Source organism: Haliotis rufescens, unplaced genomic scaffold (genome assembly GCF_023055435.1).
Source record: "Haliotis rufescens isolate VD_foot unplaced genomic scaffold, xgHalRufe1.0.p SCAF_18, whole genome shotgun sequence".
Classification (NCBI taxonomy): domain Eukaryota; kingdom Metazoa; phylum Mollusca; class Gastropoda; order Lepetellida; family Haliotidae; genus Haliotis; species Haliotis rufescens.
Window position 1 is genome coordinate 27,217,084 of NW_025963868.1, and position 26,531 is coordinate 27,243,614.

The 26,531-nt window shown below is 42.3% G+C and overlaps 1 protein-coding gene across 1 annotated transcript; it reads left to right on the forward strand.

Moving 5' to 3' along the window:
* The first annotated feature begins 16,984 nt into the window (after nt 1-16,984).
* LOC124120352 (cytochrome P450 1A1-like) lies at nt 16,985-18,298 on the forward strand. The gene has a single exon (XM_046483160.2). It carries the CDS (start codon nt 16,985-16,987, stop codon nt 18,296-18,298), a length of 1,314 nt encoding a protein of 437 aa, XP_046339116.2.
* Nucleotides 18,299-26,531: the final 8,233 nt, after the last annotated feature.

Genomic DNA, 26,531 nt, shown 5'->3' on the forward strand with positions numbered 1-26,531 from the left:
TGTTGATATGCCTGCACGATCATTATGTAACAAAATTAATGGAAATCTATGTTGTTTAAAACATCTGAAAATAATTACTTTACCTCATGTGATATGTTAATAAGTTTCCTTTTTTGAGGTTGTTTTTTAATAGTCAAATTACCTTAAAGTGGAAGCACAAGGGCTGGGTGATGAAATACGTCGCCCAACATTAGGGTAGTTACTTGGCAATCAATAATTTGGAATATTTGTTTAAATGTGAAGTTTACAAGATATACGGCTTTTCCATTGGACATTAGGGGCTGGTCACATGACAGCGAAATTGATGTTTTCACGATACCGTGATCTTGATTGACGTTAACACTGACGGACTACTTCCAGATCAGTGGGAATTTCCTTGGACGAATACAATACAGAAGCGTTGTTTCTGATCGTTTAGAATCTTGAACTCAGCGTTTTAGCATACATTGAGAAACGTCAGATAGTTAGACTGCATGATCGTTTAAGAATATCCTCGCTATGACCCTTGCTATTGAACAAAACGAAAAAATGCACATCCAAACTATCGTAGTTTGGGCCCGATTATGTTTCTAGGTTTGTCAGCACCATACCCGTGCTCGTGGGTTTCACCTTAGTGGCAAACGTCTGAGACCTGCATCACTTTGGGCTTTCCTCTCACATCAAGCTGACACGCCGTGATATAACTGGAATGCTGTTAAAAGCGGCGTCAAACCCAACTCACTCACTGACTCTGATCGACTTACTGAAGTGGTTCTTTGTACACCTTTCTCGCCCAATGACGATGTTATTTGAATACATTTCTTCTTAACAGACTACAACATGTACATATGTTCCTGTAAAGCAAGTTGGTCATATACACGCTAAAGTAATCTCTCCTTTGGGGGAACTATCATATTCCGCGATGCGGCTGGTATTTTTGTATATCTAGCGCTACATCCCTCGTGGTATAAATAGTGATTTTGTTTTGGAGAATTGACTTTTACTTTTTATGTTGGTACATTTGGGTATGAACTTTCATAGAGTGAGGGCCAAACATTGTATGAACGTCGTCGCAAGTACTAAAGTTGGTTCTCGTGCCTTTTCAAGAGCGTTACGAGGTGGTGCTTGTTGTTACCCTGCCTATCGCTCGGCATTAAGGGGATAAAACAACGACTGGTTGGGTCGGATTCAGTGTACTGTTGTCTGAGTGGGATACCCGTGTTAAACCGCGGTATGATACCCCAGTGGGCTAGCTCTACAAAACCGGCTTTAGCCTGTACTAGAACAAGCAGCCACACACATGCAGTGCACATTCAAACAATTATGCATGTACGTGGTATGTACGTCAATCGTTCTTTTAATAAATCCGCTTGAGGTCTGAAAACATTTGTGACAGTTTTAACTTATTTTTAACATGCCACACGGTTTTGTGTTTGTCATGCACGAAGTAATATTATTCGGTTATGTAAGTGATGTTTGTAGGAGAATGGTAGGGCGTGAGGGCACGGGTGGCCCAGTCGTCGAAGGCGCCGCGATTCGCTGTGCAGAGTTCTTTCAACCCACCCGTTCCAGGTCAGCGATAGCCAGTAGAGATTTGAACTACGTGACACGACACTTAACGTTCATCACAAAGAGACTCAGACATGTAGCCTTTCAAATAAAAGTACGTCATTGTGTAAGTGCACTCACCTGATTTCGATTACTTTTACTGGTAGCAATGTGTGAAAGTAATCGTTTGTTTCTGTAAGCATTTTCATATAGCAGCACATTGTCACTCACCGAATTGTTTCCTAATCATTTAATATTTCGTTATCCACAATATAGTCTATGTTGAATGGTTCAAAATCTAAATAAATTTGATAACCTTGTGTCGATATTTTATTTGTGAGCATCAAACTTGTACTCGCCCTTGAGGGCAACATCAAAGCAGGTAACATGTAAAACCTGCATCGCTTGGGGCTGTCTTGACACATTAAGCCGACAGGCAATGATGTGACTGAAATAATTCTGCAATCCATCTCACTTGCTTCTGCTGAAACAGCTATCTGCCCTTTTTAACAACCTGAGTTAAAACGAGGAAGATGTGAACAAGTGAAATTAAAATGACAAAATCCTTTCCATATTCATAAGTAATCCCTGCCAAAAACTTTAACCTGGGCAAGTGTTTATGAATCACTGTCAAATAGGGATTATGTCAGGTGCTCGCGAAAAGGCGAGCTAATCCTGTCCAACCGGTGGCACCCGTCACAAACACATGCAATGTCACACGTCACTGTTGACATGTACTACCATTGCTTACTTAAGCTCAACTCAAATTGCCATGGCAGTTACTGAGTCATGTAGGCAATAACACTAGTCATCTAAGACTCATATAAGACAGACAGCTCTCTTTATGTTTCAGACTCTTCAAGGAAAGAGTGATTTCATCTGAACAGGTGTAACAGTTTTGTAGTGATATTGCAGGTCGTCGACACTTACTGCTTGGTGAAGCTTAGTGCTGACAAACAAAGGATCATAACCAGGATTGGCCTGGTTCCCAACCTAAAGATACCGGTGTATGAGGCTCAAATGAATCCTCAGACTCAGACTCTAGAGTCATTTGAGCCTAGGGTTTAGATGACTACCCTTAGGCCCAAACGACTCCACCATCGTAGGCTCAGATAACTTCCCAGGCTCCAATGACTCCCCCATTCGTTTTGAAGAATACAAATGTGTGGATAATAAATGTGCAATGTGATAGTCGTACACAAATATATTTTGTTCGAATCCAAACCAGCATTTCCGATGATTGCACTCCATTTTCTTACATGTTGTGAAGTAACCAGACTTTGGGCATAATAAGATTTGATGTGATAAATTTGGCGGACATTATCAAGTCATTTCGTTTAGACTTTTGAAGTACAGTTACACATCAGCAACTTTATTTTCTGACATTATGGCTGATATTGACGTTTAAATTTACTGCAATATTTGTTTAACTTTGAACATATTTGTATTCAATATTCTGTTTGATTTACTAACTTTGTATTTCAAATTAACTGCACCTGAAGTTTGATTGTAAGTTCTGTAATATTCTTTAGAAAGATAATTAATTATATTGGCACCATGACCTGTTTGACACATCTGTATACATAGTCACTTTTCAATGATCGGCCAGTTGATTAATGATTACCAACACATGTAACCGCCACTGGTTCATTCACCACTTCGGAAATCTCTGGCGTCATATGATTTGTTCCGGCTATTCTGACTTAGGGCCACGGGTGGCCCAGTCGTGTAAGGCGCGGCATTTCGCTATGCAGAGTTGCGCCCCTTGGGCACGTCAGAAAACTATGCTTGTGGGTTCGCCCCGATTATGTTTCTAGGTTTGTCAGCACCATACCCGTGCTCATGGGTTTCACCTTAGTGGCAAACGTCTGAGACCTGCATCACTTTGGGCTTTCCTCCCACATCAAGCTGACACGCCTTGATATAACTGGAATGCTGTTAACAACGGCGTTAAACCCAACTCACTCACTCACTCACTCAGTCTGATCGACTTACTGAGGTGGTTCTTTGTAACCCTTCTCGTCCAATGAGGGTGTTATTTGAATACATTGCTTCTAAACAGACTACAACATGTACATATGTTCCTGTAAAGCAAGTTGGTCATATACACGCTAATGCCACCTCTCCTTTGGGGGAACTATTATATTCCGCGATGCAGCTGGTATTTTTGTATATCTAGCGCTACATCCCTCGTGGTATAAATAGTGATTTTGTTTTTGAGAATTGAGTTTACTTTTTATGCTGGTCCATTGGGGTATGAACTTTCATAGAGTGAGGGCCAAACATTGTATGAACGTGGTCGCAAGTATTAAAGTTGGTTCTCGTGCCTTTTCAAGAGCGTTCGTTACGAGGTGGTTCTTGTTGTTACCCTGCCTGTCGCTCGGCATTCAGGGGATAAAACAACGACTGGTTGGGTCGGATTCAGTGTACTGTTGTCTGAGTGGGATACCCGTGTTAAACCGCGGTATGATACCCCAGTGGGGCAGCACTACAAACCGGCATTAGTCTGTACGAGAACAAGCAGCCACACACATGCAGTGCACATTCAAACAATTATGCATGTACGTGGCATGTACGTCAATCGTTCTTTTAATAAATCCGCTTGAGGTCTGAAAACATTTGTGACAGTTTTAACTTATTTTTAACATGCCACACAGTTTTGTGTTTGTCATGCACGAAGTAATATTATTCGGTTATGTAAGTGATGTAAGGGGGTGAGGGCACAGGTGGCCCAATCGTCTAAGGCGCCACGATTCGCTGTGCAGAATTGTGTCAACCCACCCGTTCCAGGTCAGCGATAGCCAGTAGAGCTTAGAACTACGTGACACGACACTTAACGTTCATCACAAAGAGCCTCAGACATGTAACCTTTCAACAAAAAAACCGCCGTTGTGTAAGTGCACTGACCTGAAATGCGACGTTAAACCCCATTTCTCCTCGCCTAAAATAAAAATCTCTCAAGTGCGGCAATGAATAAGGTGAATATACATTTAATATTTTCCAAATAACTATGCCTATGGTCAGTGTAAAGTATCCACTATTATACCTGTGGTCAGTGTAGGTATTCACTACTATACCTGTGGTCGGTGCAGGTATCCACTACTATACCTGTGGCCAGTGTAGGTATCCACTACTTTACCTGTGGTCAGTACAGGTATCCACTACTATACCTGTGGTCAGTGCAGGTATCCACTACTATACCTTTGGTCAGTGCAGGTATCCACTACTATACCTGTGGTCGGTGCAGGTATCCACTACTATACCTGTGGTCGGTGCAGGTATCCACTACTAAACCTGTGGTCAGTGCAGGTATCCACTACTTTACCTGTGGTCAGTGTATGGTATCCACTACTAAACCTGTGGTCAGTGTAGGTATCCACTATTGTACCTGTGGACAGTGCAGGTACCAACTACTATACCTGTGGTCAGTGCAGGTATCCACTACTATACCTGTGGTCGGAGCAGGTACCCACTACTATACCTGTGGTCAGTGTATGGTATCCACTACTATACCTGTGGTCAGTGTATGGTATCCACTACTATACCTGTGGTCAGTGCAGGTATCCACTACTATACCTGTGGTCAGTGCAGGTACCCACTACAATACCTGTGGTCAGTGCAGGTATCCACTACTGTACCTGTGGTCAGTGCAGGTACCAATTACTATACCTGTGGTCAGTGCAGGTATCCCCTACTATACCTGTGGTCAGTATATGGTATCCACTACAAAACGTGTGGTCAGTGCAGGTATCCACTTCAATACCTGTGGTTAGTGGGGGTATCCATTACTATACCCGTGATAAGTGTAGGTACCCATGACTACATCTGTGGTAAGTGCAGTTAACCAACACCTCATCTGTGTCCAGTTCAGCTTACAATGACTACATCTGTGGTAAGTGCAGTTAACCATCACCTCATCTGTGTCCAGTGCAGGTACCCATCACTTCATCTGTGGTAAGTGCAGTTAACCATCACCTCATCTGTGTCCAGTTCAGCTTACAATGACTACATCTGTGGTAAGTGCAGTTAACCATCACCTCATCTGTGTCCAGTGCAGGTACCCATCACTACATCTGTGGTAAGTGCAGTTAACCATCACCTCATCTGTGTCCAGTGCAGGTACCCATCACTACATCTATGGTAAGTGCAGTTAACCATCACCTCATCTGTGTACAATTCAGGTAATCATGACTACATCTGTGGTAAGTGCAGTTAACCAACACCTCATCTGTGTCCAGTTCAGGTGACCATGACTACATCTGTGGTAAGTGCAGTTAACCAACACCTCATCTGTGTCCAGTTCAGGTGACCATGACTACATCTGTGGTAAGTGCAGTTAACCAACACCTCATCTGTGTCCAGTGCAGGTACCCATCACTACATCTGTGGTAAGTGCAGTGAACCAACGTCTCCTCTGTGTCCAGTGCAGGTACCCATCACTACATCTGTGGTAAGTGCAGTTAACCAACACCCCATCTGTGTCCAGTTCAAGTACCCATCACTTCATCTGTTGTAAGTGCAGTTAACCACATATGCCTGGTCAGTACATATACCCATCACACGATGCCTGGTCAGTACATATACCCATCACACGATGCCTGGTAAGTACAGGTACCCCTCTAACTATGCCTGGTCAGTACAGGGCCCCCTCTAGCTATGCCTGGTCAGTACAGGGCCCCCTCTAACTATGCCTGGTCAGTACAGGGCCCCCTCTAACTATGCCTGGTCAGTACAGGGCCCCCTCTAACTATGCCAGGTCAGTACAGGGCCCCCTCTAACTATGCCTGGTCAGTACAGGTACCCCTCTAACTATGCCTGGTCAGTACAGGTACCCCTCTAACTATGCCTGGTCAGTACAGGTATCCCTCTAACTATGCCTGGTCAGTACAGGGCCCCCTCTAACTATGCCTGGTCAGTACAGGGCCCCCTCTAACTATGCCTGGTTAGTACATATACCCATCACACGATGTCAGGTCAGTACAGGTACCCCTCTAACTATGCCTGGTCAGTACATATACCCATCACACGATGTCAGGTCAGTACAGGTACCCCTCTAACTATGCCTGGTTAGTACATATACCCATCACACGATGTCAGGTCAGTACAGGTACCCCTCTAACTATGCCTGGTCAGTACATATACCCATCACACGATGTCAGGTCAGTACAGGTACCCCTCTAACTATGCCTGGTCAGTACATATACCCATCACACGATGTCAGGTCAGTACAGGTACCCCTCTAACTATGCCTGGTCAGTACAGGGCCCCCTCTAACTATGCCTGGTCAGTACAGGGCCCCCTCTAACTATGCCTGGTTAGTACATATACCCATCACACGATGTCAGGTCAGTACAGGTACCCCTCTAACTATGCCTGGTCAGTACATATACCCATCACACGATGTCAGATCAGTACAGGTACCCCTCTAACTATGCCTGGTCAGTACATATACCCATCACACGATGTCAGGTCAGTACAGGTACCCCTCTAACTATGCCTGGTCTGTACATATACCCATCACACGATGCCTGGTCAGTACATGTACCCCTCTAACTATGCCTGGTCTGTACATATACCCATCACACAATGCCTGGTCAGTACATGTACCCCTCTAACTATGCCTGGTCAGTACATATACCCATCACACGATGCCTGGTCAGTACATGTACCCCTCTAACTATGCCTGGTTAGTACAGGCACCCATCACTAGATGTCTGGTCAGTACAGGTGCCCGTCACTCGATGTCTGGTCGGTACAGGTGCCAGTCACTCGATGTCTGGTCAGTACAGGTATCAGTCACTAGATGTCTGGTCAGTACAGGCATCCATCACTCGATGTCTGGTCAGTACAGGCACCCATCACTCGATGTCTGGCCAGTACAGGCACCCATCACTCGATGTTTGGTCAGTACAGGTACCCCTCTAACTATGCCTGGTCAGTACATATACCCATCACAAGATGTCTGGTCAGTACATATACCAATCACACGATGCCTAGTCAGTACAGGCACCCATCACTCGATGTCTGGTCAGTAAAGGCACCCATCACTCGATGTCTGGTCAGTACGGGCACCCATCACTCGATGTCTGGTCAGTACGGGAACCCATCACTAGATGTCTAGTCAGTTCAGGCACCCATCACTCGATGTCTGGTCAGTACGGGTACCCATCACACGATGTCTAGTCAGTACAGGCACCCATCACTCGATGTCTGGTCAGTACAGGCACCCATCACACGATGTCTGGCCAGTACAGGCATCCATCACACAATGTCTGGTCAATGCAGGCATCCATCACACGATGTCTGGTCAGTACAGGCACCCATCACACGATGTCTGGTCAGTACAGGCACCCATCACTCGATGTCTGGTCAGTACAGGCATCCATCACTCGATGTCTGGTCAGTACAGGCATCCATCACACAATGTCTGGTCAATACAGGTACCCATCACACGATGTCTGGTCAGTACAGGCACCCATCACTCGATGTCTGGTCAGTACAGGCATCCATCACACGATGTCTGGCCAGTACAGGCATCCATCACACAATGTCTGGTCAATACAGGTACCCATCACACGATGTCTGGTCAGTACAGGCACCCATCACTCGATGTCTGGTCAGTACAGGCACCCATCACACGATGTCTGGTCAATACAGGTACCCATCACACGATGTCTGGCCAGTACAGGCACCCATCACACGATGTCTGGTCAATACAGGTACCCATCACACGATGTCTGGTCAGTACAGGCACCCATCACTCGATGTCTGGTCAGTACAGGCACCCATCACTCGATGTCTGGTCAGTACAGGCACCCATCACACAATGTCTGGTCAATACAGGTACCCATCACACGATGTCTGGTCAGTACAGGCACCCATCACACGATGTCTGGTCAGTACAGGCACCCATCACACGATGTCTGGTCAGTACAGGTACCCATCACTCGATGTCTGGTCAGTACAGGCACCCATCACTCGTTGTCTGGTCAGTACAGGCACCCATCACTAAATGTCTGGTCAGTACAGGCATCCATCACACAATGTCTGGTCAATACAGGTACCCATCACACGATGTCTGGTCAGTACAGGCACCCATCACTCGATGTCTGGTCAGTACAGGCACCCATCACACGATGTCTGGTCAGTACAGGCACCCATCACTCGATGTCTGGTCAATGCAGGTACCCATCACTCGATGGCTGGTCAGTACAGGCATCCATCACTCGATGTCTGGTCAGGACAGGCACCCATCACACGATGACTGGCCAGTACAGGCACCCATCACACGATGTCTGGTCAGTACAGGTACCCATCACACGATGTCTGGTCAGTTCAGGCACCCATCACTCGATGTCTGGTCAGTACAGGCACCCATCACAAGTTCACGTGCCAGGCAGTGGGATGCTATTAAACAGAATTGCAAATTTGTCATTTTAAAATGATAATGTAGCTTCAGACAAGATATTGTTTTGTTTTAAATGTGAACCACATTCAGCACAATTTGACAAACCGCATATGATGCTAATTACTCCTAATTGACACTTTTCACACTTTCGACCAACTTCGATCGGGAAGGAGGCTAGGAGAACGTCAGCTGCTGATCGGGAAAAGAGGGTGCTGCGAAAGGCAACTTTTGTCTCGACCGAATGACATTTAAACCCATAAAATTGAAGTATCACTATCTTATAAAGAGGACAATGCATATATAATGCTGAGGTCCAACGAATTTGGAAAACACTGGCACTCGCATATTACTGTCAAAGCCCGAAAGTGATTCGAATATGGTGCATTTTGAGTTACATACGTACATATGCCGCTGAGGGTATGCTGAGTCGCTGTCACAAGGAGCTTGGCGAGCTCGGGATTGTCATGTCTATTTTACGAGTAGTTATGTTTTGTGCATCAAGCACCATCGTTTTGCCTGTAGTTCAGTAGACATAAGCACTTTTTCTGCTATGATTTGCATTAAAACATATTACGATATAGATCGAAAGGACTGAATAATTCGTGGGTCTAAATATGAATAGAGACTGGGCGGTAACTCTATTCACCTTGAATGACATGAAACCTTCCTTTTCCTTCAATTGGAGTGGATGAGTTGGGTTTAACGCCGCCTTTAACGTTATTATTCTAGTTATTTCACGGCGTGTCAGCTTTATGTGGGAGGAAATCCCGAAGTGATGCAGATCTCGGACGTTTACCACGTCGGTGAAACCCACGAGCACGGGTATTGTGCTGACAAACCTAGAAACATAATGGGGGCGAACCGGGATTCGAATCCACAATCATAGGTTTCTGACGTGCCCAAGGGACGCAACTCTGCACAGCGAATCGCGGCGCCTTAGACGACTGGGCCACCCGTGCCCTCATGCCCCCTCCCCTTTTCCTACAAACATCACTTACATAACCGAATTATATTGCATCGTGCATGACAAAAGCAAAACTGTGTGGCATGTTTGAAATAAGTTAAACATGTCACAAATGTTTTCAGACCTCAAGCGGATTTATTAAAAGAAAGATCGACGCTGATTTGCCACAGGGCTCCCGATCAGTGTCAACACAGCTCAGTAGTAGGTCACAGCTCGATGTTTCACTATTGACAATGACAAACCAGATGTATTAGTACCAATTTTGTACCTGTACCTATTTACTTTGACAAAACATACACAAGAGCGTGTAAGCATCAAGTTAAGGATACTCGTAAGAGGCACATATCATTATAGAAGGACATAGAAGCTCAAGAATTTATCATTCGGACTATTCCAGATAAATGTAGTTTCATCATTTCTTTGGGTGAGTTGCCTCCCTTGTCTCATATTGAGAACAACGCTTCTGCCGTCAACAAGAGTGACTTTGTCTCTGAGGCTATTCCTGATCTCATGTTAAACAACTAAGGGGCGGTCGGGGAGCCTAGTGGTTAAAGCGTTCGCCCGTCACGCCGAAGACCCGGGTTCGATTCCCGACATAGGTACAATGTGTGAAGCCCATTTCTGGTGTCCCCCGCCGTGATATTGCTGGAATATTGCTAAAAGCGGCGTAAAACCATACTCACTCACTCACTCACTCACTCACTAAACAACTGTATTGATGAAGTCGAAGACTCCCCTCAGGTTGCGAACCCCATATCTGCTTCCATTCAAAGCTCAGGTGGGGAAAAATTGATTTTAGACCTATGAATTGTGAACAAATATGCTTGGAAAGAAAATATTGTCTTTGAGGATTACAAGTGTCTTTGGATTTCGGTACACCTTGTGGATACATGTACAAGTTTGATCTTAAGTCTGGGTATCACTATATAGATATTCATCAAAGTCAACACACGTTTATAGGCTTTTCTAATCAGTTAATGGTGTTCAATATTTTATTATTCAACCGTTTTGCCTTTTGGACTAACCTTGGCCAGCTTACAAACTAACGAGCAAACAAGTTTCTGTCCTAATAATAAATCGAAACAGACGCAACATTTAGTAACAGTTGATGTTTTGTTAAAAGAACAACTATTATTCAAAAGACGTTACTTGAAAATGACAAGTTCAAAACCCATGTACTTAAAGTTCTGCAGACACGTTGATCACGCTGGGTGCACAGCCCAGTATTCAATCACACCCGCAGAATCGATGTCGATCTCTTTCAAAGTCCCTTGCCACACACATGGCTCAGTATCGGATGTGACCCCCTCCAGCAACGATGCAGGCCCTAACACGACGTCGAACTGAGTAAACGAATCTCCTGAGTCGCCATTCTTCCTGCAGGGCAATTGCCAAGGCGTCCCTCGTCAATGACGGCTGTTGACGTTTCCAAATCCTGCGTCCAAGTTTGTTCCAGGGGTGCTCTTGGGTGACAGGTCCGGTGATCTGGCTGGCACTGTAAAACGGTCACGTTGTTGGCGTTCAGAAAATCGCTAGTGACTCGAGCTGTGTGAGGGATGGCGTTGTCCTGCTGAAACAGCATCCGCGGGTGTCGTTGGAGGAAAGGCTGTACCACAGGCCGCAAAACCTCATCAATGTAACGACGTGCAGTGAGATTTCCGTCGACATACCGATGGCTCTCTTCCTCTGCTCTGCGGTTAGTCGAGGCATGTTCGTTGTTTTGAACGGTTTCATGTGATGAGAGAGTACAATCCTGCTCATGTTTTATACCAGAACTTCATACGGGTAACTTTGTGCACATGTTGCATTTTTGAGTGATTAAATTCACCTTTCTCGCAAATCACGTGAAGCACGTGCACGTATTCGCAGATAAACGGTACGCCGATTCCAGCTATGTGTTCCCAACTGTTTTCGTGCTGTTTAGGAAATATGTTGAAAACTGATGACCATTATTTATTTGGTGTCGTTTCTTTTGCCCCTCAGTTTATCTTTACTAAGCGTCTTAAGCCATTAGTTAGATACTGGAGAAACGTTCTGTAGATGTTATAGTTTTCTTAGATGATGGACATGAGTTTGCGTCATCTAAAGCATTAGGCAGAGGGCAGGCTTTGTTTATGCAGGATTTGTTGCAGCCCTACCGCAATTCCAAGCAGGTGTAACGGGAAAAGTTATTTCTCTTTCATCTGTTTTGGGGGATGATTGCAGTTGTTTTGATCGTTGCTTCAGGCTCTGTGCTATGGCCAGTAAATATGCGAAACAGGAACCTGATTGTTGGAAATGTTGCTGAGACGTCCAAGGAGAATCTTTTGTCATGGAAATTTGCCGATGGGCATTGAGTGCTGCTCAGCACGGAGAAGAATTGTTTTTTCTTTCAGTGAGTGAGCCCACCGACGGGTGATTCAGGACTCGGGACATAGATTTGGATACACAGGAGACCCAGCGTCCAGATAGGTAATCTTTAAAATTACAAAAAGTAGATCTAGTTTTCATATTATTAAAAGTTCAAGCGTGATACCACAAGAATATTGTTGTAATTTCGTAACGACTGAGAATAAGGATTGTCGGTGTTTGATATGGAATATAAAATAACAGCCGCTTAACAGTCGCGTGTCCACATGTGTGAGTGAGTGAGTGAGTGAGTGAGTATGGTTTTACGCCACTTTTAGCAATATTCCAGCAATATCACGGCGGGGGACACCAGAAATGGGCTTCACACATTGTACCCATGTCGGGAATCGAACCCGGGTCATCGGTGTAACGAGCGAACGCTTCAACCACTAGTCTACTCGACCTCCCCCGTGTCTACATGTAATGTATGATTATTGCTATAAACCCGCTCACCTGTCAGATGCGGTTGGCATTACCCATGAGTGGAATATATTGTCATGGTAAATGTTCGTTTAAACACAGTTAATTAGAACATAATGATTGTTATTCTGGTTAGTATGGTTATTGAGGTTATTCTGGTTATTCTGAATATTGTGGTTAGTTTGGTTATTTCGGCTATTATGGTTACTATGGTTATTGTTTTATTTTGGTTGTGAGGTTATTGTGGTTATTAAATTAACTATGTTTATTATGGTCATTGTATTCATTGTTATAATAATGGTTAGTGTACGAGCGGAACACTTAGTCTAAAGTTTCAAATTATTAAAAGTATAACATAAGTATAATTTTTTTTAAATATCAACATAAGTTCTTATGTGTCCCTGGTTCAATGAGTAAATCACTTGCAACGATAATATAATCATGTGTTACTACTGAGGTTATAGGGTTCAAACCCACCCAGCTGCCTAATTTCTTTTTCAGCTTTTATATTTAGTTTACATCCTGGCTCCTGATCACGTGATCACAAGCACGTGTTGTGGGAAGGACAGAACGCCTCCATGTTGTCAAGAGTGAGTGAGTGAGTTGGGTTTAACGCCGCTTTTAACAGTCTTCCAGTTATATCGAGGCGTGTCATCTTAATATGGGAGGAAAGCCCGAAGTGATGCAGGTCTCATACGTTTACCACTTCAGTGAAACCCACGAGCACGGGTAGGGTGCTGACAAACCTAGAAACATAATCGGGGCGAACCGGGTTTCGAACCCACAATCATAGGTTTCTGGCGTGCCCAAGGGACACAACTCTGCACAGCGAATCGCGGCGCCTTAGACGACTGGGCCACCCGTGGCCCACATGTTGTCAAGAGGGTTCACGGGTGGTTTATGGAAGAACACAGATGTGAGTTTTTGTTTCCTTTCCTTTATATTGTCTTTATGTACATATGAAACATTTAGTTTAAGTGATTATCATTTTGCAACTTGGAATTAGAATAGTTGTATACTTTGAATGGTTCGGGTTAGTGTTGAAAACTTAGCAATTGTTTTGTTTCTCGTTGTAGATTTCTGAACCTTATCATCACCAACGAATGTCTTATAACGGTAACGCTTACGCTGCAACGTTGTGAAAATGAGAATATGAATACACTTTTGGTGAGAGTATCGTACTGTGTTTCTTGCTGCAACAGTTAGTGTGGTTATTATGATTACTATGGTTTTTGTTGTTATTTTGGTTACTATAGATATTAAGGCTATTATGGTTATTGTGATCATTATTGTTACTATGGTCATTAAGGCTGTTATGGTTATTATCGTTATTGTCATTATGATGGTTATTGTGATCATTATGGTGATTATGTTTCTTAGGGCTGTTATTGTTACTATGGTTATTAAGGTTGTTATGGATATTATGGTTACTGTGATCATCATGGTTACTGTAGTTATTAAGGTTGTTATGGATATTATGCTTACTGTGATCATCATGGTTACTGTGGTTATTAAGGCTGTTATGGATATTATGCTTACTGTGATCATCATGATTACTGTGGTTATTGAGGTTGTTATGGATATTATGGTTACTGTGATCATCATGATTACTGTGGTTATTGAGGTTGTTATGGATATTATGGTTACTGTGATCATCATGATTACTGTGGTTATTGAGGTTGTTATGGATATTATGCTTACTGTGATCATCATGATTACTGTGGTTATTGAGGTTGTTATGGATATTATGGTAACTGTGATCATCATGGTAACTATGGTTATTAAGGCTGTTATGGATATTATGGTTAATGTGATCATCATGGTAACTGTGGTCATTAAGGCTGTTAAGGATATTATTGTTAATGTGATCATTATGGTTACTATGGTTATTGAGGTTGTTTTGGATAGCATGGTTATTGTGATCATTATGGTTACTATGGTTATTAGGCTGTTATGGATATTATGGTCATTGTGGTTATTATGGTTACTATGGTTATTACGACTGTTATGGATATTATAGTTATTGTGATCATTATTGTTTCTATGGTTATTTAGGCTGTTATGGATATAATGGTTATTGTGATCATAATGTTTACTGTGTTTATTAAAGCTGTTATGGATATCATGGTCATTGTGGTTATTATGGTTACTAAGGTTTTTAAGACTGTTATGTATATTATGGTTACTGTTATCGTCATGGTTACTATGGTCATTGAGGCTGTTATGAATATTATGGTAATTTTGATCATTATGGCTACCATGTTTATTAAGGCTGTTATGGATATTATAGTCATAGTGGTTATTATGGCTACTATGGTTATAAAAGCTGTTATGGATATTATGGTCATAGGCTATTATGGTTACTATGTTTTTTAAAGCTGTTATGGATATAATAGTTCTTGTGGTTACTATGGTTATTAAGGCTGTTATGGTTGTTATTGTTACTATGGCCATTAAGGTTGTTATGGATATTATGGTTACTGTGATCATTATGGTTACTATGGTTACGTCATTGATATTTTTCTTTTGTTCTGTATTCGGCATATGTTTTACCGAATTGAAAGCGGTGGTAATAAACCTTAATAATCTTATCACCTTGTTATGAATGAAGTAAGACGAAAAGGATTTTCTATTTCATAGTGAAATGTAACTTGGGCAAATGCTTAAAAATGTGTAATGATTGTGTGTGTTGTCGTAGACCTGAAGTGCTTGTAACTTGTTTTATGGTCGGTAAGGTCTCATGATCACCTGTACTGCACTACACAACATAAGGGATCAACAAATATTGAGATCAGCTGTGACACCCCACCCAACCTCACCTCACCTCACCTTACTTAAATATGTTCCATACCTATTTTAAATTATTTCAGTGTGACGTTTGTGTGTGACGTGACCTTCATGAAACATTCTTACTCAACAGTGAAACCCATCCATCGCTACACTGTTCAAGGGGCAAATTGAGTTGTTGGTAAAACAACCATCAACGCCAAAGAATGAACGTGTTGCATATTTGCCGTACCTTTTATAATCTCTATATTTACATACACTAAGTAAAGGAAATAAACTCAAAGACACCGAATGAACCCCAAGACATTAGACAACCTTCAGTTATGTTAATATATATTGGGTCATTATATAGGTTCACATGTCAGTCAGTTGTTACATAACGAAGCGGGAGATGTGACTGCTCATCTGATCAGCTTTAACCAATGGACATACTCGACTGTTGCTGTGCACTAGTGTTGTGTACAGACATACTGGTGATACTTGAGAGTTGATGCTGCTTGAGAGTTGATGTCTGAGAGACGCAGCAATATTTCAGGATCATTGATTTCTTCATGGAATACACATTCCGACCTGTATTTCGAGTGAGGGCACAAACGTTTTAATTTTGAGTAAGTATTTTTAGTAGCCATTCCTTGTCACTTGCTTATTCAATGCATCATCACTAGCTCCTTTTCTTTTTTTAAAACATTACATCTTGTTCCATTGTCGATCGTTAATTAATTCAATGGTCGAAACGTCAACATACCAATCAGAAAGGGTGTATGGCTACAGAGAACATTGGTCAGCCAAAGTCTTAATATGTGTTGTTCATAAGTGTACAGGGGGCACGGGTGGCCAAGTTGTCTAAGGCGCCGCGATTCGCTGTGCAGAGTTGCGTCCCTTGGGCACGCCAGAAACCTATGATTGTTGGTTCGAATCCGGGTACGCCCCGATTATGTTTCTAGGTTTGTCAGCACCATACCCGTGCTCGTGGGCACCACTTCGCGCTTTCCTCCCACATTAAGCTGAAACGCCGTGATATAACTGGAATACTGTTAAAAGCGGCGTAAAACCCAACTCACTCATAAGTGTACAGGTATATATTTGTATTTCAAACTGTATCGCTTGTCATCATACCTTGACAGTGTGTCGTTGATCCCAAGTCCAGTGGTTGGTCAGCCCAGAATCGATTATTTAGAGACTGCCTTCATAATTATAAATGATGTATTTCTGGCGTTAAACAATAAACACATCATTGGGATGAATCTTTGTCTAGTTTCAGGATGTCAACCGTGGCTCTTCTTCAGAGGTACGTTGGTGATATGTGCATTTATTTTCGTGACATAAATGCCCTTGGGAAAGCAGGAGTTGTTTTCTTGGCATCAGCGTCTCTACTGACACTGCTACACAGGTTAACGAACAGGAACAAATATCCCCCTGGTCCCTGGGGGCTACCTGTAGTTGGCCATATGCCTTTCCTTGGTAAAACGCCATTTCTGACTTTTATGAAGATGAGAAAGATCTATGGAGATCTCATCAAGTTGCAGTTTGGAGCATGGCCAACAGTAGTGATCCACGGGAAGCTGATCAAGGAGGCGCTTTCTACCAAAGGTGATGCTTTCTCTGGTCGACCACAGTTCTTCTCATCTGTGTCCGTTCAAAATGGCAAAAGTCTATCTTTTGGAAAATTCGACATATCCTGGAAATTGCACAGGCGCATAGCAAATAAATCCTTCCAAGCATTCGCTAATGCACGAAGCAATCCTATTGAAGAAATTATAAACGAGGAGGTGAGCTATATTTTGGAGGAGTTTGAGAGGTACAACGGCGGAGCGTTTGATCCACACGATCACATTTACATTGCAATGGGGAGTGTGGTATATCAGATCTGTTATGGGAGGAAAGGCAATGTCAGGGCAGACAAGGACTTCTGTGAGTACATTCTGCACACTCAGGACTTCTCTACATTCGTTACTGCTGGGAATCCAGTTGATATTTTCCCATGGTTACGGCATTTCATGAAGGAGAGGATCAACAAGTTCAAAGATCTTCTATCGAAGGGACATCTTATCCGCAGAAAAAGGATTCAGGACCACCTGGAAACATTCTCTTCTGATTATCTCCGGGATATTACTGACAGCCTAATTAATGAGTCAAGACAATTAACAGAGGAGGACAAGGCAAATGGTATGAGTGAAGAACGGATTCAGGATACAATTGGAGATCTGTTTGCTGCTGGGTTTGATACAGTGGCTACTACGACTATGTGGACACTCCTTCTTCTTGCAAAGACCCCGCAAGTCCAAAAGAAAATACAGGAGGAGCTAGACGCTGTCGTTGGTATGTCCAGACGTCCAACATTGGCCGATAGACGTAATCTGGTGTACACCGAAGCAACCATTCATGAAATTCTACGCATCATCAACCTCACACCGTTATCTCTGCCCCATGCAACCACTGAGGATGTGGAACTGGCTGGTTACACCATCAAGAAGGATACTCTAGTGTTTCTCAATCTGTTTTCATTGAGTCATGATAAGGAAGTGTGGGGAGATCCTGAGGTATTCCGTCCAGAGCGTTTCTTGAAAGATGATGGTCAGATCGACACTCGTCTCGTGGACATGTATCTTCCTTTCTCCACAGGACGTCGACGATGCATGGGAGAGTTCCTAGCTAGAACCGAGCTGTTTTTAATCATTTCAGGTTTTCTACAAAGGTGTACTTTTGTCAAACCTAAAGATGTACAAGAATACACCATGGAGTGTAGCTTCGGGTTGAACATGAAACCTCTTCGTTACAAAGTTGAGATCAGAAATAGGATCTAACATTCCATTCAAGCAAGACCAGAGCTCTTCCTAAATCGTTTCTATGTCTTGTACCACAGTCTTACCTTTGTCAAACCTGCAGACTACAGCTTTGGGTTGAACCACAATTCTGTTCCTTACAATGTTGAGGTTCGATTTAGACATTAGCAATGCAATGAGAGTGTGGCTGGGTATGTTGGGGTGTGGTGGTGGTGGTGGTGGTAGTGTGAGGTCGAGGTGGTGGGGTGTAAGTGTGGCCGGAGCTGTTTGGTTTGGTGGTGGTAGTAGTGTGATGTTGTGGTGGTGGGGCGTGAGTGTGGCTGTTGGTGTTGCGGTATGGTGGTGGTGGTGGTGGTAGTGTGAGGTAGCGGGTTGTTAGTGGTAGCAGGTGGTGGTGTTTTTGAGTGGGGTTAAGCGTGTGGACCTGTCGGAATCTGAAGTGCATTACATTTATAGAAAATATATAAATTTACTTCGAATTGCTTTATACGTCCATTGGCTATCCTTATACGTCAATTTAAACATAGAATATTTGTTTAAACTTAAACACATGCATGGAGGCAAACCATATCAGGGTGTGCTTATTGTGTTGTTACCAAATGTCTACTCTGTGTCAGGAGGTTTCACATAGATACCATTTATCAATGTTAGGGACATGTATGGTTTATTTAGCCCAAAGTTCCATCCCCGTACACCTAATTACAATGCGACAAGCACAATAGTTGCAGTGCGTTTGCTATGGACAAACCACAAGGACGAATATCACCTACAAATTAAAACGGAAAAAGGAACAAATTTCCTGACCCACGAATCATTGGAGTGATGTCGTATGGATACAGAGCTTCCGCAACGGGACCTGAGTAACATTCTAGAGGGTATCACGACCAACGAAATCTATGAGCACAGTGTGACGACAGTCGTCTCAAAGTGCTAACCAATATAACGGATGACAGAGCATCCCGCGGCAAGCCCTACAACGTTATTCATATGTGTTCAAGTGCCAGGCATGTCCCACAATGTGACACTGGCCGTGTAACAGGGTTGAGTACATGTACAAAGCCCCACTTATAATAACCTTGTAGACATATAAAAAACATGTTATTAAAAATCCAACACGGATAATGCCATGTGATTCTTATTTTGTTGCTGTATCTGATTCAGAACCTTTGACTATAATGTACGTGCTTATTAAGCGTGCTTAGTGTGTCTGATTGAGTTTGTGTTTAAACTTGGATGAATTAAATTAACTTAAGATATTGTGGAGTTTTGGAAGTTATGTAAATAAAATTTTATATATATAATGATATTATGAATAGTAATGTTATTGATGCATTAATGTGGTTGTGTGAATATATAGCCTTGGGCAAGACGAGCTCTCTGGTTGTATATATATGTGATGAATAAGTCATGCTGTGTTTTGTTTGTATTGTAGGTTTGTTATTAACGCTGCAATCAACAATATTCCATATTATGAACCGATATCTAAAGCACAAAGAAGGTAATTTGGTGTTTCTGTCAGTCCGTACAATTTGTGATTTTTGAAACACATTGAGATACGATGCCTGCATCAAGTAAGTCCCGTTAGTCTTCTCCTACGACACGCATGGGATGCTAAGGACCCCTAGCATCTTAACAGTGTGTGAAATGTACCATGACGACCATTCACCTTTGTTTCCTTGAAGCAATCTGACAGCGATGAGCCAAAAATAACCCGTGCTTTATTCATCATACACAGCGTGAGGTTGTCTCATTGCCTGCTCATTGTTAATGTGACATTCACCAGACTGGAGATGTGAAATTCAATCTAGGGAAATGTCCAAGATTAAAACCTATATATATATATATATACTGAATCTCTTTAAAAGTAATCCCATATATGATTTACAACGGACAAATGTATCGGAGAAGGTAATTTTTAATCATTAATGTCCAAAGAAGGATTTTAATTAACGGTGGTAACCATAATTAGTTCCAAGCACCTACGGTATTCGGTAATAACATCAACAGTTTAAATCATAAGTCCCAAGCACGAGAATCTGATGGAACACAAGTTCAGTAGCGTGTATGGCCACCATGTGCGTTGACAACTGCCACACAACGCCTCCGCATGGGCCTTGTGATGCTTGTGAACACATGATTGGGAAGACGATGCCATTGTTGCTGCAAAATGGTGCCAAGATCTTGCAAATTCTGTGGTTGGTTCTGGAGAGTGCGCAGACTTCTGCCAAGAGCATCCCAGACGTGTTCGATGGGATTGAGGTCGGGAGACCTTGACGGCCAGTCCATGACTTTGACTCCCGCATTCTGAAGGAAATTCCTTGTCAAAATTGCTGTGTGGGGTCTGGCATTGTCGTGTTGGAAGATCAAACAGGGTCCATGTGCTGCCATAAAAGGCAGATGTTCTGGTGCCAGTACCTGGTCGCGGTAAGCAGCAGCGTTGAGGTTAGCACGGATGACAAGAAGCCTGGAACGTGCATTGCCACAGAAAGCACCCCCCACCATGACACTTCCGCCTCGAAATCTGTCAACTTCCTGTACACAACACTGGGCGTAACGTTCGTAACGGCGCCTCCACACTCTCGCCCTACCATCAGCAAATCGAAGATTAAATCGGGATGCATCACTGAAGGCGACTTGATTCCAATCCCTCTGAGTCCATCGTAAGTGTCGCTGTGCCCACAATTGACGTTGACGTTTGTGTAATTGAGTCAGAATCGGCCGGCAGTGCGCCGTGCTTGAAGGTGAGCAGTCCTCAGACGGTTTCGAACAGTTTGCGCACTCAGTCTACCCCTAAACAGTTCATTTCTGGTTGATGTAGCCGTCAAAAATCGGTTACGGAGGTGACGTAAGACAAGGTGACGATCCTCTGCATGTGACGTCACATGTGGTCGACCCGGCCGAGGGCGATCAGCGGTGGTACCCGTTTGCGTCTGTAAATGATAAACAGTCCGTCGACTACAACCCATCGTCCTTGCGACTTCAGCTACGGACGTTCCCGTCTGCAACATGCCGATTGCACGTTCACGTTGCACATTTGAAAGGCGTGGCATGACAAATAGCCGTAAAGACTTTCGTTTTCTTGTCTTTTTCATTTTTTGTTAATGACTGCTAACAAGTATGGCTGGAAACACGTGCGGTATTATGGCCACGTGACCAGTTGCACGTGAAAAAACACTTTTGCCACTATAATGCTGTGCACATGATTTTGATCGATTCACCTGCACAAAAACGGGTGTTATCTGAAGAAAATACGTGGCCATTACTGTTTAAATACACAATAAGGGCCCACAATGATAACTGGTCAAAATGTTAAAATTCGAGGATTGTGAAGTTTTAATTTGGTTCAGTATATTATGTGTATGCATAATTAATGTTTTCCTCCTTTCCGTTTTATAATGAAAAAAATACTTTTATATGGATCAATCATATTAATATTTGATTGTTTGTTTAACGCTGTACTGAGCAATATTCTAGCTGTATGGCGTCATCTTGTAAAAAGTCAAATCCGGACTAGCCAAAGCTACCACATATTTGGCAACATCCCATGCCGGGGGCTGTCATACAATCAACTACGTCACCATCCTGATCACTCAATTCATTGACTTCTCTAACGGCCGGCATTCACATATATGATGTAACACTTTTTTACTAATAATGTTTATGAACTAAAGTATGATACGGTGTTTTCATGTTCGATGTTATTTGTGTGTTATTTTAACGCCGCACTCAGCAATACCCTAGCTATATGACGGCGGCCTGTAAACAATTGAGTCTGGACCAGACAATCCAGTGATAGATATTTTGAGCCACGACTGACGCCGTCGGATACAATGGCACGCAATTAACCACTCGGTTGATTTACTTGCGTCTTACGACCAGCACAGGTTGCTGTGGGACAATTCTAACCTGGAATCATAATATGAGGTATATTAGATATTGTTACAGACACTCTGTACTTCCAACACTTACAATTATGTCCACAATATATTTATAGTGTTACGTGTGGATTCCCAAATTGAAACAATAAGTTATCCCAGACATATGTATGTAAAATAATTTAATGTGAAACCAACAAAAACAACCAACAAATGGTATACAATCAGCAATTGTATTGCACAATGAACTAGGTTTACAAATCAATATACAGCAATTACAATGGCAGTACACAGAAGAGTGGTTGTACCTATTCCATGGCGCAAAATATTGCGATAGCAGTGGTCAGTATCAAATACAAAAACAGTGGTGATAGCAAAAGTCAATGGTAATAATATATTTACTCAGCAGCAAAAGTGGTCATGCTTTTGTGATAGGCCAAGGTTAGAAATTCGGGTGATAAGTGATCTTCACATGAGAGCTGGTCTTGATGCAATGTCAGATGAAATGTAAGATGAGACAGCGACGCGCTGCTCCACTGATATAGGCTCTTTCCACAAAGAGCTTGACCAGTCGTGAGTCACAAGAACATCACAGAATATTCCATATGTTTTTAGAGGGCTTGACATCAATCCATGCTATTCCGGGAGTTTACAGATAATTCGAGCATCTAAATATACTGAACCGCAAAAAGAAACGTTACCATGGATTGATATATGAGACATCTTATTTGTCCAAACACTATAATCATACTTTGAGACATTTTAAAAAGATGAAACTTGGCAAAAATAATCAAGATTGAAATTAAGTGTCAAATGTTCTTAAAGATAACACAACACTAGTCTCTGAGAAAATGGTATCACAAGTCAATATCTCGTGTGTCCGCCATGTGCATAAATGACTGCCGTGCAACGTCGATACATGGAATGGTGGTTGATGAAGGCCATAGGCACTTGAGCCCAGACTCTTCTCTTCTCCAGCGACTGGCCTGTAACGGTGGAGGTGTCTGCTCGTCAATCGTCGACGCACGGTGTCCACACTAATGTGTCGCTGGTGTGTCCCCATGGTCTGCCAAGCAGTTTCCGCAGCAGTAACAAAGCGATCTTGAAGATGCTGTCGCACAATCTGACGATCCTGACGTCGGGTGGTGACCCTAGGTCTTCCACTACGTGGTCGGTTATCTGTAGTGTTGGTGGTCTGGTACCAGTGCTGGAGCATGTATATGGTCCTTTAGTGGACTTGAATGCATTGGCTATTTGCCGGGTGGTTTGTCCAGCTTGCAATCGTCCAAGGGCTCGGTGTCGCTGATTTCTTGTCAATCTTGGTATGAAGTAGCAGTTCAATGACGAATTAATGTTATCCGATCTGGGTGGATTTTTATAGGGCAAGAAATGATGGAACGCATGAGCATTTCAATTTGCACGGTATCACGTGCATCGGGTTACCATGGCCGTTGCCGTGATGCGATTGGGTGATCGGTTTTATTGTCATATGCTTTGTTTTTTTATCATCAAATTTCATTTTTTCGGACAAGGTAATGTTAAATTTTAGAAACTTTGACAAAAATTACCCAGATATTTAAATGCAACCTTTTCATGCAATGTTATTTGGGGTGACGTTTCTTTTGCGGTTCAGTATATAATAACTTCCTCACCACTGCTAAATTAAAAAGTACTATATTCACGACAACTCATCATGGTCCAAATAAAATGCAATTCTGAAACAATGTGATACAGTTACATTAATTGTTTAACAATACATTACACTGCGACATAATAATAGATAAATTTCGAATTTAAATCTCCTATTGTCATTTTTCTTATACATTGTTGCAGGAATGGGGTACACGTACACGTGGGTAGCTATCCGCCATGGCTGTTAGGAAAGGGGAGATAATTAAAACGAACAAGGGAAATAACTCTCCGAGTAACAATTCACTACTCCAGTACCCGCGGATATTGTGCAAAAACGAAAATTTGATTTGAAAAGTCTGTATGGGCAGTTTTAGTGTGAGCTGGTTGTGAGACACCATATACCATGTAAAGGTCGCCGTGACAGATAGTTAGCGTTGTTTCTCCTAATTTATATTCATGTACATGTATGCCTTGAAACGGAATATTCACATTTAATATGTATAATTATTCTTCTCGGTAAATGACATATGTCACATTGTACAAACTTTAGACATTTGTTTGACGAAGGGGCAGTATTAATAGTGTCATCAACATGATCAGTTTCGGCCTATCTGGTCTAAACTTACTTGGATCGATCGGTACTTGTAGGAGGTAATCGAAGCACTTAAGCGAACAGGACTTTGTCGGTCTTGCTCCGTTTTCGTCTGCTATACCGTAAATAAGCAAAGGTGTTTTTTTTCTCGAATCCATCTCTTGTGTCCCAATACCTTCTTCATTTGTGACAGTTCGCTTTCCAACTTTTCAATTTTAGCCTTATGTTTTAAAAATAATTCGGCGTTAAAGACTGCCGCCTCTAGAATTACACGTTTTGTCGTCAAGCTCCTTAACCATGTTTAAAAATGTTAATTTCACCCTTTATTTTTCCTGTTTGAGCTTTAAGGGCATCTTTTATGACATTTTTCATGTCAACATTACTCCAAGTCACGTGTGTCATGATGGCCGTCCTTGCTGGGGTCGAGCTTTTTCCCGTATTTTCCACACTGGCCCTTGCTCTGGTCACGATAAAGTCGTCTAAACCTATATCGATTGAGATTCTCAGACTCAGATCTGTATCTTGTTTAGTTTTTTTCCTTTCTTTAACCTGACATTTTCTTAGGATTTCACTGGATTGAGGGAGAGCATGTTTTTACCGACCGTTCCTGAGGGAAGCCGAACCGGAAGTCACTTTGAAGGCTACTTGTATAAGGGTAAAGCTATTTTTCAGAGCATTATCATTTGCAGAAGCCCGAGGTCTTTCATTAACTGCCCGACGAAGGAGAAAACTAGAAAATACTCGAAGCTACGAGAGAAAACGCGTTATTTTGAGAAAAATAATTGAAATTACGTGAAAATGATCGAAATTTCGATAAAATAATTAAAATAACGGGAAATTTATATTTCAAATAAAATTAAAGCGACCAAAGTGACACCATGAGGCCTTTGTATTTAACACACAAAAAAATATGGAACTAAAAATTATCTACTTCGACATGCGCCTAATTATAAGCCCTACCTTTCAGCTTTAGCCAAGTTTAGATGTGGTGTAGGGCCGATAAGAGTAGAACTTTGGCGTTTTGAAAACATTCCAGAAGAAAAAAAATATGTTTTAACTGCCCATGCAAAATAGAAAATGAAGCCCATGTTCTTCTATTCTTTCCCCCCATACGATGTCGGTATTATGACACAGATTTTAGTCCTTTCATTATGATAAGTAATGTTTTATTCTGCATAATTGTCCATTTCTGGCATCTCTTATGTTATATTGTCTACTCCTGTCATTCCGGTTGTAACGTCGTTCCATTTGTGTCGCCCCAGTTACTAGGTTGCCTATTTCTGTCAAATCCGCCGTGTCGTTCATTTCCGTCATCCCGAGTGTTGTGTGGCATGTTGCTCTGCTCAGATCCAGTGTACTTTTTTGTCATGTCTGATGACCTGCACGTGCTGCATCACCTTGCCTTGTGCTTGCTGCAAATTTCGTGCCTGCTGTCCCGGCGCTCGTGACCAACTCGTGTTATTCCAGGACAAGCCGAATAGCGACTCGTGCCCCTCTCGTGGCCATTTTTGCGACTGGGTTCCGTCTAAGAGCAAATCGGCATAATTAATTAAGAAGAACCGTACATGTATAAGAAGTACGGTACATGTATAAGAAGTACTGTACATGTATAAGAAGTACCGTACATCTATAAGAAGTACTGTACATGTATAACAAGTACTGTACATGTATAAGAAGTACTGTACATGTATAAGAAGTACCGTACATCTATAAGAAGTACTGTACACGTATAAGAAGTACTGTACATGTATAAGAAGTACCGTACATCTATAAGAAGTACTGTACATGTATAAGAAGTTCTGTATATGTATAAGAAGTACTGTACATGTATATGAAGAACTGTACATGTATAAGAAGTACTGTACATGTATAAGAAGTACTGTACATGTATAAGAAGTACTGTATATGTAAAAGAAGTACTGAGCATGTATAAGAAGTACCGTCGATGTATAAGAAGTACCGTCCAAGTATAAGAAGAACCGTACGTGTATAAGAAGTACCGTACATGTATAAGAAGTACTGTACATGTATAAGAAGAACTGAGCATGTATAAGAAGTACTGACCATGTATAAGAAGTACCGTACATGTATAAGAAGTACTGTACATGTATAAGAAGAACCGTACATGTATAAGAAGTACTGAGTATGTATAAGA

Excerpts from the sequence above, each read along its gene's own strand:
- LOC124120352 (XM_046483160.2), top strand. The coding sequence starts at position 16,985 with ATGAGAAAGATCTATGGAGATCTCATCAAGTTGCAGTTTGGAGCATGG.